The 12,411-nt window shown below is 43.9% G+C and overlaps 1 protein-coding gene across 38 annotated transcripts in view; it reads right to left on the reverse strand.

Annotated features, from left to right (window-relative positions):
- EPB41L4B (erythrocyte membrane protein band 4.1 like 4B) overlaps nt 1-12,411 on the reverse strand; it is a 139,058-nt gene that overhangs the window by 18,142 nt on the left and 108,505 nt on the right. For 24 of the 38 annotated variants that reach the window (XR_015132085.1, XR_015132092.1, XR_015132089.1 and 21 more), the window contains 3 exons: nt 11,609-11,707; nt 5,279-5,468; nt 3,226-3,303 (listed from right to left, as the gene is read on the reverse strand). Coding sequence is in view for 28 of the 38 variants with exons in the window: in XM_086315837.1 (XP_086171963.1) it covers nt 3,226-3,303; nt 5,279-5,468; nt 11,609-11,707 (367 nt within the window). In the remaining 10 variants the exon portion in view is untranslated. The remainder of the gene's footprint in view (nt 1-3,225; nt 3,304-5,278; nt 5,469-11,608; nt 11,708-12,411) is intronic. The other 14 variants (XR_015132084.1, XR_015132087.1, XR_015132086.1 and 11 more) reach the window with 1 other exon arrangement.

Genomic DNA, 12,411 nt, shown 5'->3' on the forward strand with positions numbered 1-12,411 from the left:
CACTGTGGTGACTTGTAGCAATGCCACTGCCCTCAGGCATGAATAAATGCACCTGTAAGACTCCTCCTCAAAAAATAAAAGAGCAGAGGGGACCTGCGCCCTAGCAGAGAGGTCCACATCCCAGAAGCTCTGTGATCTCCATCATCCAAAAGGGACATGAACGGAGCAGAGGGTGTCCCAGATCCACCAGCCAACAGGTGACTTCACAAACCAAAGAGACTTCCCTCACTTTCCCCGTGCCCTGAAGAACATGGACGCAACCCCGGGAGACTGGAAGAGGCACCCAATTTGACTTGAGATTAAGCTTTAGCTCTCCTGCTAGAATGAGGGTCAGAATAGTAACTAAGTTATTGAGACAAATGGAAAACCAACTCTTCTGACCCCCAACCCAGGGCCCGTTCTGGGCCCTACACAGCCTTCCTTTGGCCAAACCATCTCCTCCCTGACCCATGAACCCCTGATTGATGTTCCCTGACCCAGAGGGGACGCAGATCCTGGCTGGCTCTGCAGTTGGGTGAGTGGTTCCTGAAGTGTGGGGATCAGGGAGGGACAAGCCCCCAAGAGAAAGCATCAGAGAGGCAGGAGGTGTGGGTGTTAATGGGCTTTGTTACCTGGGGAGGGAAGCTAATGTGACTGACCTGGAGTAGACAGGACGATGCAGCCCAAGGTCAACACGACTTGCGTGTCCATATGCCCTCCCTCCGCCTCCCCTCACTCTACCAACACCCACACCCCCGTGCACAGCAGATGAGAATTCCAGATGGAGAGTGGGTGCTGTCTGTACTCATATGCCTTCTTCCCTTCCCATCCCCACGCCCCCATGCTTCCCTCCCAGGCAGAAACTCTTATCTGATCTCGAAGAGTCTGCGATGCAGATTCCAGGAATGGGCGGACAATAAAGCTGCAGAGGCTGCAGGACTGGGTTGGCTAAACTGAGCCACACAACCAAAGAGCCAGAGATTAGAGAAGAAAAGATGTGGGAAAAGGAGGGGGCAAATGCTGTAAGAGTGAAGCTGGAAAGCATGTTTTTGTGGCAAGTTTGAGGATGCGAGTCCTTAGGGCAGCGTACGGTACAAGAGAAGAAAGAAGCAAAATGAGATTTGAGAAGTGTTACTGGGAGGTGTTCATTTAATCTTCTTTCATTATTTTGAGAGATGCCAGTTAAAGATTGAATTTCTTTTTTTTTTTTTCATGGCTGTTTGGACCATACTTCGTTCCATGCAGAGACTGGCTCATAAGGGTCAAAAGTCATAAGGGTTAAACTAGCTCCAACAGTGTCTTGGTTTAATGAAGTTCAGAAAATCTGTCCCGCTCCTCTCTCGCCAGCTCCCTGTCCTTCCAGATCTGGCCAGGGCAGTGATGTGGTTTTAGGAAGTTTGTCCAGTCTCAGACCCCAAGTCTAGTCTTTCCTGGGCTATCCTAGGAGATACAGATGCCACGCCTCTCCATCACCCCAGCAACAGGGCAGAGAGGGCTCCAGTTCCTATTTCTGGGATGGTGGGAGGAACAAATGGAGGAGATGGAAGTAAGAGGACCAGACTAAGGTAGAAGCAGGCAGCTGGAGCTCCTCTTCCTCACTAGGACCCTTTATCACTCTCAGAGATAGGACTCTGAACTGTAGTAAACCCAGAAACACCAGCCCTCCAGCACAACTAGCGTGTGTGTGCTTTGTGAACATGTACCTGTGCCTCAAATCTGCACAAACAAGACAAAGGATGCTTCATCTTGAGAACAGATACTCCCTGCCGACTCTAGCTGTGAAGTGAGCAGCTGTGTCTTGTCCCTCGGCTGGGCAGTGCAGCACCTGGGTCCTATTTCAGAGCTCTGTCAGAGCTGCCCAGAGACATAGGCAGAGTATCCTGGGGACAGAGAGTAAGCTCCCTGTTGGAGGCTACCCTATCTTGGCAATCTGTCTAACAAGAAGGGCATGAATTACCAGCTCCATGTTCTTGAACACGGAAGGAAGTAACTCTGCAGGTTCCCAAGCTGGGCATCACCCATGGTCAGTTCTCAGCTGGTTATCTGAAGGAGCTGACTCAAAGCTCTCAGACAGTACCAGCTCACCAGATGAGACGCACAGTTGCAGAAATCACAAGTGATTTCCTTGTGCTAGTCAAGGCAGGAACAGTGATCATTCCTAAAGCCTGTGCAGCATTTGGCCTCATATGTCCCCTCTTGAAAGCTGCCCAGAAAACCTTCCCATCCAGGGCACCCTCATCCAACTAGCCTGTTCTGAATGCCTGCCACCTGGCTTCTCCCCAAGCATCCTGCACATGGCTCTCCTATGGATTCTGATCCTTTATCAACCAGAGCCCCTCCAGCCTCCAGCTGCCCTATCCACTCCCAGAGCCTCGCACACAGCCAAACACACAGATCAGTTCTCAGGAGATAGTTTTTCACTTGGCTCATATTTTCACTCACAGGCCATATTTGCGAACCATGATTTATGCTCCAGTACCCTTGGGTATCAGGCTAAGCCCAGCCAAAGATACATGCAATCTTGCCTGTGTCATCTAGTGATATTAACAATCTTATACACATTTACATTGCTTTCTATGTGGGGCTCTTTCTCTTGTGTGATCCTCATCATACTCTTAGGCAAGCAGGGCAAACAATGACAGAAGATGGGGCAGCAATTATCCAGTGGCCAGGATCTTAAGGTGAGGAGCAGAGACCGGAGCTAGTTCTGGTCTGCATGACTCCTGGTCCAGTGCTCCCTCCTCCAAGTGGCCTTCCCACTTGCAGGAATCCCATCCCTAGGGAGAGACCTGTCTGCAGAGGACAGAGGATGGTAGGGAGGCACAAGGAGCTGGAAAGCCAAGGTGAGGCCCTGAGCTGGTGCTTTAGGCCAGAGCATGTTGTTGGAAGAGACAGCAAGAGATGCCTCATGGCAGGCATGCGGGGTGCAGCCCGGGAAGCCAAGAACCCGAGACTCAGGCAGAGAGGAGCCCTACGATGTTCAAGGATCAGCAGACAGGTCGGGTGGGGCTCCTGTTGCCACCCTCAGAGGAAAGGGGACACCGCCCTCCCTCAGGGGCTCTGGGAGGTGGAGGGACCCCTGACGCCTGAACCCTGGAAGAAAGCTGACCCTGAGCCTCTAGGCTGTGAGCAGGACAAGAGGGAGAGCCTTCGCCTCGGTGATGCCCACCTCCGTCCATCCATCCCACTGCCAAGACATGTCTACAGTCTGCGGTTTTTCTGGTTTTAGCAAAATGGAAAGTTTACCAGAGGAGTGGCTTCTGTGAAATCCATCAGGAGATCCCCCGGCTCCAAGGTAAAGGCACCTCTGCGGTTAGAGGGGCTCTACAGAGGCAGACAAAAACATCCCAGTTAGGGGCGGGAGGCTCACAAGAGAGGGGGTATACATATACATATAGCTAATTCACATTGTTATACAGCAGAAATCAACACAACATTGTAAAGCAATGATCCTCCAATTAAAAAATAAAAACAATCGGAAAACAGAAATATCCCAGTGAGTGCTGGCTCTCGACTGACCATGGAATTTCATCAGAAAATACAGGTGTTCCCTACCTCTCTCCTCCCCTCACTTACTAGCACTGAACTCATTATTACCCCCAACCCCCCCCCCCCGCCACGGTTCTCTTGCTCAGCAGGGTACAAAATATTGAGACCAAACCCCAATTTTTCTGACATCTTCATGGGTAGAAGCAGGTTATAGGGAGGGGGACTGTCTTTTTTGAAGCTGAAAACAATTTTTCTTAAATGCTCTGAGTGCTCTTTGACTGGCCTTTGGGGGAAAAATACTTCAAAGAGTCCTTTGAATATATAAAGAGAAAGAAAAGACCCCATCTTGGATCCAGGGGGCCAAGACCTCAAGGAGCTAAACTTATCTGCACAATAGTGAGGAAAAGCTTTCTGGTGGGAGGGTGGGATCTTTCATTTTTTGGAAAAATTTTTTCTGTCTTGCCCTGGAGTCTTAGCAGCATGGGGGCCTTGAAGCCCTATATAGGAAAAAATAAGTCTCAAACCTCATTAACTTGGTGCAAGCAGAGCCCTAAGGAGAGAGCTGACCAGGAGAGGGAGCCCTGTGGCCTCTGACAGGATGCTGCTCGCATCTCCAACCCAGTTCCCTTCTGTTTCGCAAATGTGTCCGCGTGGTTTTAACCACGGCCTGGATATAGACAGGACCCCGTGTCCACACTTGGGACAAAGAAGTGCTAGGGACTTGGCACAGTGGAGGGGAACCCGACTCCAGTTCCCAGGAGGTGATCTACAGAAAAGCAGGGAGCCTCAGTCTAGGCCAGTCACAGGCTGAGGGGGTTCAGCCAGGATTCTGTTGAGGAACATGGAGATATTCCCAGAGACCCCCGGGAACAGACCCCCTGAAAGACTGCCCATGGGCAAGCGGGATGTGGCCTGGGCTGTTGTTACTCCGATTTTACTGGGAACTGTGCTCCCTGGAGCCACAGAAGCCTCAGGCATTCTGTTTGCACAAGCACTTTAATCTCCACTGGACCCATGGGTTGGGCAGGGTAGTAGATTTTACTCCCATTTTTTGGGAAGAAAAAACTGAGGCTCAGAGAAACAAGGTCCATGGAGTGGCTTCTCATTTAAAGCAGCCATAGGTATTTGAAAGAAGCAATTGGGAATAGACTGTGTGGCTCTGGTCTTGCCTTGGGGGGCCCCTCCTCATGCACACAGCATTCCTCAGTGGGGTCCAGGGACCAAGCAACATTTGACCCAGCATTTGCTTCGCGAGCAAGACCAATCACTGAAGAGTGACTGCAACCAAGCATCACTCAAACAAAACCAAGAGAAATGTCTTGTGTAAGACCTTTGCCACAGCCCATTCACACCACTGGCAATTTCCTGAAGTTTCAAGCCGACAGATAGAATATTGACCAATTTCAATCAGCACAGGCTATCTCCCATAAGGAACGAGATGGGGATACTTCTAGGCTTTTACTTCTCCAGATTTTCCACTTTGGTGGGTAAAAAGCCATTTCTCACTTTCTGTCTTCACGGTGGAGTAATAGCGTTTGTAGGGATGATATTCTAAAACCAGAACTGCCCTCAGAAACCTCTTAAATTTCCCTTTAAGTACAGAATACATGCTTTTATATGATACTATTTATCTCTCATACATGGTTATCTTTCAGGGACACATTATATTAAAAAAAACATGTGGTTGTTACTGTTGCTTTAGGAGCACCCAGAGTTGATGACACGAAGCTCAAATGTGTACAGATGCCACACACTGAATTTATGCAGAAACTGCAGCAAGGAGAGCTGCTCCTCAGGGCTTCTCGCGTACCTTGGCCCCTGGGGACAGCTGGCCCTTGCCTTCTGAGTTCTGAGGCGAGCTGATCTTGTGAACTTTGGGGGACAGCAGCGGCATTGAGACTTGCGTGGTGGTGGCGGTGGTGGTGGCCGTGGTTGGAGTTGTGGTCGCTCCCACGGCCTCGGCCAGGTCTGGAGGGAGGTCGTCTTCATCACTGCGGTTACTAAAAGCACATGAAGCTCTGCTCATTACAACAATAAACAGGCTGTGGGGAGTGGAGGTAGGTGGGGAGGGCTGGGACAGCTAGGGCAGGGGTTGGGGTCTCCCCAGATGTCTACCAGATGTCCAGCTTACAGGAGCCAATATATCAACCTTTAGCCAAAGCAAATTTGGGCTGGATTTTCTGTCACTTGCCAAGGGATGAAAAACAAATTTTAATATAAAAATATAACATAATAATTATCATTTTATCCATTTGTAAGCATATAATTCAGTGTCTTAGACATTCACAATGTTGGATAGCAATTACTTTATTTATACCCCAGACTTTTCTATCATCCCAACAGCAACTCTGTACTCATTAGACAATATCTCTCCATGGTCCCCTCCCTGTAGTCCCCTCCCTGTAGTCCCTGGTAATGTTTGTTCTGCTGTTGGGGCTCAGAATGGGCCACCCCCAAATATGCCACAATAGCATATTGATTTATTAGGATAGAGTTGTTTTTAATTTTAATAAAACTATATGGAGAAAAAACTTAATACATTTTTTATATAGCATTTTTTGAAGACCCTGAAGGAAAGACTGAATTACCACCATCACTGAAAATTTATTTCTGGAAATGTCCACAGAATTTTTTAATTAATCGGATAAGAGATATTTTTACCATTAAATGAAATATGTATTCACTATGAGATATAATATCCTAGTTATGAAAATTTGCATTTTAGAAATAATTTAGGGTAATTTTGTCCTTGGGCATTTAGTCAGAAGAGTAATGACTTTTGGCATTTAAATCAGAAATAAATATTTATCAATATAGTTTGTACTCCCTGCCCTGTGTGTTCAGTGTTTCTTTTCAAAATAGCAGTTATGTGGGGATAAGAAAACTTACTGGTACTGAGGTACATAAATTTCAACGTGAGAATTTCAGTGTGACTTCAAGGGTTTTGTAAGAGAAATATTTGCATCTTTGTGCTTCTTTTCCAAAGAGTGCTTACAAGTACAGTCTGGAAAATGGGAAGTGGAAGAGCAATGATCTTAGGATGCACACAATAAAATGATTAGGGAGAGGACAAGGGAATAAGCAGAAAATTGAAAGTAAAGATTTCGTGAGAGGTTGGAAAATGTATATATATAGTTTGTACTGGCTTCCAAGAGAATATTGATATTCTGCTGAGGGTCTCAAGTTTTCTTCTTCTCTTCATAATGTCAAATTATAACCTGAAGTATTGCAAAATGTTGTTCCTTAATTTCTGACAGACTTTCTCCTTTCAGCTTGCTATGTGGTATAAAGGTCTGTCATATTGATTATTTGGAATTAAGTTACTTAAGAAATGGCCACCAGCACTCTGACCCTCTTCTCTGTCTCCCCGAAAGCAGGATATAAATCTCTCATGTGAAAGGTGTACTCCCTATAGTAGGCAGAAAAAACAGTGAAGTCGCTCAGTCGTGTCCGACTCCTTACGACCCCATGGACTGCAGCCTACTACGCTCCTCCATCCATAGTATTTTCCAGGCAAGAGTACTGGAGTGGGTTGCCATTTCCCAGGCAGAAAGACCCCTTTATCACAGAGATAGGGAATTTAGGTCAAGAAGCCTATATAAACAAACCTTGCTGCTTCTTTAAGTTACTACCCCAAGTCCAAACTGTTTAGTTTCTTCACTAATTGAGCACCCAATACCTAAGTTTCTTTATCCTGTCAATTGCTTACAAATTTTTTATTTCTTTGTCTAAAAAGTACAAAAGCTGCCTGCTTTGGCCACTTCTTAGGTGCTATTTCTATGAGATTTCCATGTGCATGGATTAAAATTTGTTTCCTGTTCTCCTAATAACCTGTCTTCTTATTTTATTATTAGTCTGGCCACAAGAACTCAGAAAGGGAAGAGGGGAAATTTTATACCCCTCCCCAACATGGTTTTCTGTCCAAATGAACGTGACTACTCTAGGTACCTCATATAAATGAAATTATATAGTAAATACTTCTCTGTATCTGGGTTATTTTTCTTGACTGTAATGTTTTCAAGATCTATCCATGTTGTAGCATAAGTCAAAGTTTCATTCCTTTTTATGGTTGAATAATATTCCATTGTATAGATAGATTATATTTTGTTTATCCCTTCATCTGTTGATGGATACTTGGGTTGTTTCTGCCATTTAGCTATTGTTATGAACATGGTGTGCAAACATCTGTTTGAGTCTCTGCTTTCAACTCTTTTGGACTGGAATTCTACCTAGGAGGGGAATTGGTGAGTTGTATAGTAGTTCTATGTTTAATATTTTGAGGAACCACCAAACCAAGGGATGTTATTCTGAGTAGCCTCCCATAGAAGGGTAAATATAAGAGCTGTAGAAACCTGCTGTTTTGAATGAAAGACTCCTCTTATGGTCTAACAGCAACTGTCCCTTTGGTGATAAACTGGTTATAAAGGAGGAGTTGGGCACAATTGTCTTGGGGCCAAGTAGTACTGATTTTAGACCCTCTCTGATCAAACGGGATGACCCATGATGGAAAGGACACTGGACAGGAAGTCACATGAGGGAGAAGTCTGGGCTGGTACCCGGGGCTCATCTCCAGAGCCTGAATTTATGGGGAAGGCTTGACTTCTCACAAGGTATGCCAAGGCTGGAAGCCTTTCTGATCTGATCATCCTGGCAAAGAGAAGCACCATCAATCGTCCACTCTTGGCATGGACAGTATTTTCTCAAACTTACAGAAATTAGGACAGGTTCCCTATTGCCTGCTGCCAACCAGATTCCTGCCTGTGCAGGAAAGTGCTAAACCAGAAAGACCCAGTTGCCTGAACCCTGCACATTCCAAAGGAAACACTGGTCATTGACAAGCTCCTGAGAGAACCCCGGGACCCTTAATCCTGCGGAATAAGTGGCTTACCATACCTAAGGACTTGGGCCATGCTAGATAGCTTATGTTATCAATGTGATGTATGATGAACACATGGTATCTAAAGTCAATTCATGAAACATTTTAATAAGTAAAATTTTACATATGGTATGATTCTTTTCTTTGAAATGATTCCTTTCTGTTTTAAAGAAAGGCATGGAAAAATGTCTAGAGTAATAGTCATAAAGGTGAACATTGGTTATTTTTGATGGTATGATTCTAGGGGATTAGTTTATTTTCTCTTTGGATTTTTTGTCTTGCTGAATAGTTTCAGATTTTTACACTGTTTACTTTTACCTTTTTTTTTTTAAAGATTTTTTTTTAATGTAGATCATTTTTAAAGTCTTTTTTGAATTTGTTACAATATTGCTTCTATTTCATGTTTGGTTTTCTGGCTGCGAGGCATGTGAGATCATAGCTTCCCTACCAGGGATGGAATCCACACCCCCTGCATAGGAAGGCAAAATGCAAACCACTGGGCAGCCAGGGAAGTCCCCACACTATATCTAAATAAATAGTAAAGTTCAATTTATGGGGGAAAACTAAGAAGATCATCATTTTCTAAACATACCAGCTGATCTCAATATAAAGATATACTTTTACCTGCCTTAAACTTTTTGCAGAGTTTAATTCCTTCACTTTAAATACAGCAGTCACACTTTTCCTCCCTATGTCATATTTCGAGAAAAGAACACAGCTGAGATTTTTGTTTATATCCTAAAAAGTGGCAGATGAAGTAGCCTAAAACCCAAACAAGCACATATAATTCTGACCTAGGAACTAGGAATACCGTAACCACTAAAAAAGGCACACACCTCCCCACATGCCAAAAATAATGATGCAGAATTATTTTTGAGGGAATGAGAAATCTTAATTTTTCCAATCTATATCCCTTAACCATGTGTTTATTAACTTCATCAATATCTGTGGGTGGAAGAGATGAGTAAAGTAGTGGTAACTAGAGTTGACAATACAAAAACTATTTATGGGATTAAAATGCAAAACCGGGAACACCCCATCTGTTAATTTTGCTATTTACTACTAATGGGGAAAACGGTGACATTCTTTGATTTTCAAACCAGAATACTTTGGGGTATCTTATGAAATACACACAAAATCAGAGGTTCAAAAAGGGTTTCCTTAAAAGAGGCAATTTGGTGAGTTAGTTAAATTTTCTTTCCTTCCAGGCCATGTAATAGTCATTGTTTCCAACATGATTACATATCCCGAATGGGTGATAATAACATTTTGAATTTCAAAAAGTAAAATGAAAGGCTAATCTTGCCAGCTTTATCCTCTGGGAAGCAGATTTTTCATTGGTTAATCTGTCCCCCAGAGATCATTAGGAATGTTAATCATTTGAAGCTTTCTCATGGTGACTTTCCTAGGAAATACAGCTGCTATACAGTGCAGAAGTTTCTACTAAGGTTAATGAGGTGGAATGCGTCTGTCCTGAAATAGCCCCCTTCTCCTTTTCACAAGGGGCAGGTGGCAGGCCAGAGGTGACTGCCGGAGAGCTGCAGCTACAGTTTGCTCCTTGTCCTGTACACTGTAGTCTTGGTACCTCCTAAACTTGACCTTTTTAGAGGCTTCAGGTGCATAATAAGCAAGAGGAACTAACTCATCCTTCAGCCAGGTCCCTTGCTAGGGCTTACCCACATTATCTTATGTTTACCCTCACAAAATCTTTGTCCATTTTACAGATTACAGAGAGATTCAAAGAGTAATTTTCCCAAGAGTTTATGACAGTGAACAAGAAGCCTTTCTAACTCCAGAGCCCCATGCTTTGCACTGCACCCAAAGATCCCCTTGCAGCTCTCTGACCAATTAATTATATATCCAGACAGGATACCTGGGCCATAGCTGAGGTCAAGAAATGGGAACAACCATTGTGATTTTACTAATGTACCACCACATTTAACTGCAGCATTTACCTGCCCTCTTTGGATTAAAATTATTTACAATCTGTCTTTCCCTCTAATAAATTTAAGTCCTTGCATGGGAATTGTCAAAGTCACTTTGTTCTTCCCTCACAGTGTCTAGAATATCCCTGTGCACAAGGGAATTAGGAAACTTTTGTTAAGTTCAACAGAACTGGACAGGTCCTGCTGGTTCTGGCACACTTTGGAATATGGCTCCTCCTACAGAAATATGGCTCCACCCACAGGAATAAGGCTCTTATGGCTCCTCCTACAGGAATATGGGCTCCTGCTACACGAATATGGTTCTTCCTACACAAATAAGTTGTTACTGTTCAGTTACTAAGTCATGTCTGACTCTTTGTGACTCTGTGGACTATAGTATGCCAGGCTCCATGGGGTTCTCCAGGCACGGATACTGGAGTAGGTTGCCATTTCCTTCTCCAAGAATCTTCTCGGACCAGGGATTGAACACGTCTCCTTCATTGGCAGGTGGATTCTTTACCACTGAGCCACCAGGGAATTCCTACAGGAATAGAGCTCTTCTTGTTGCTCAGGGATCAGCTTTGGCTCTATTGACAGGGCTACCATTTCACTAAGGCACAACGGAGACAGCATCCGACATACTCCCCATGTTCCTCCTGTGCTGTCTGTGCCCCTGAGGAAGCTCCTCCCCTTAAGTGTGGGCTGGATCTGGTGACTTGCTTCTAATGAAGAGAACGGGGCAAGTGATGAAATGTCATGTCTGAGATTAAGTTATAAAAGGCTGTGATGTTGCCTTTCTAGAAGTCTTTCTGGCTCTTCTTGTGTATTTTCTCTGATAGAGAAAGTGGAAGAGGTCTGCATGTCTAGGAACTAAAGGCAACCTCCAGTCAAAAGCCAGCAAGGAATGATGTCCTCAGTTCAACAGCCCTCAAGGAATTGAGTTCTGCCCCACATTGTATGAATGAGCCTTCAGATGAGGCTGCAGCCCTTGCCAATATCTTGAGGGTAGCCTTAACAGACACCCTGACCCAGAAGACTCAGCTAAGCCATGCCTGGACCCCAACCCACAGAAACTGTGAGAAAATAAATGCAGACTGTTTTAAGCCACTAAATCTTGTAGTAATTTGTTCTAAAGCAGTCAATAAAGAATGCATATGCCACCCGCGTCATGTTGTCAGGGACAAAGATCCAGAGCCATTATGACTTACATCGGAAAATAGACTGTTTTTTTTTGAGGTGGTCCTTTGGGAGGGGTGTGAAGGGCTAAGAAGCATTTACAACTGGGCATTTGGCATCGCCTTTGTTGTTATAACTGAAAAACTTGCAGCATGGAACTCACAAACTGTATTGTCTTGTTAACTTCCGCACTCGGGGAGGCTTAATCTCCGGCTTTTCCATAGCTGGTTGTGTAGTTTCCACACGTATAGGAATAGGACTTCTAGAGACACAGCAGAAAAACAGAACAACACCAACAAAGAGGTTTATGGTCTGGTTTTGAAAGTAGGGACTGCTTTCTCAGTTAATTTATACCTTACTCTTACTAACACTGATAGTCAAGATAGCCATTTTTTCCCTCCTCTTCATTCTACCTATTACATGTAATTATTTAAAAATACCACAGAAAAGCCAAAATAAAAAAATTATAAGGAGGAAAATACAGCAAGCAGGAACTGAACATGATTGGGGTATCACATGAAATTTCTCTGCCCAAAACACCCCCTTCCCAACATTAGGTTTTTGTTCATAACCAGGTTTTGCCAGTGAAATGAGTAAAGGGAAACCTGTGGATAGCCTATTCTTACTTCCAAGTAAGTAATCTAATATCTATGTTATTTTAAACATAACACAGAATACATTTTTTAAATAGACAAAGAATGATAGAGTAGTTCATTTAAAAAATACATAATCAGAAGACTTTTACGACTCACTCTAAAACATTTAACTCTATGTCCAGATTAAAATGTTTAAAATTAAGTTTCATTTTTATATTTCCTCAAGAAAACATGCCAGTTAACCAATGGGCTTACTCCTAACTATGATTTTAAGGAAAAGTTTTGACACATTTTTATGATTGAGTGATTTCACTTAAAAAAAAAAACAGTAATTACTTTCTGGGACCAATGGACATCAAAACAAACTGAG

The sequence above is a fragment of the Bos grunniens genome, chromosome 8, assembly GCF_055505025.1.
Source record: "Bos grunniens cultivar Pamir isolate PY7600 chromosome 8, Bosgru_T2T1.0, whole genome shotgun sequence".
NCBI classification, from domain to species: Eukaryota; Metazoa; Chordata; class Mammalia; order Artiodactyla; family Bovidae; genus Bos; species Bos grunniens.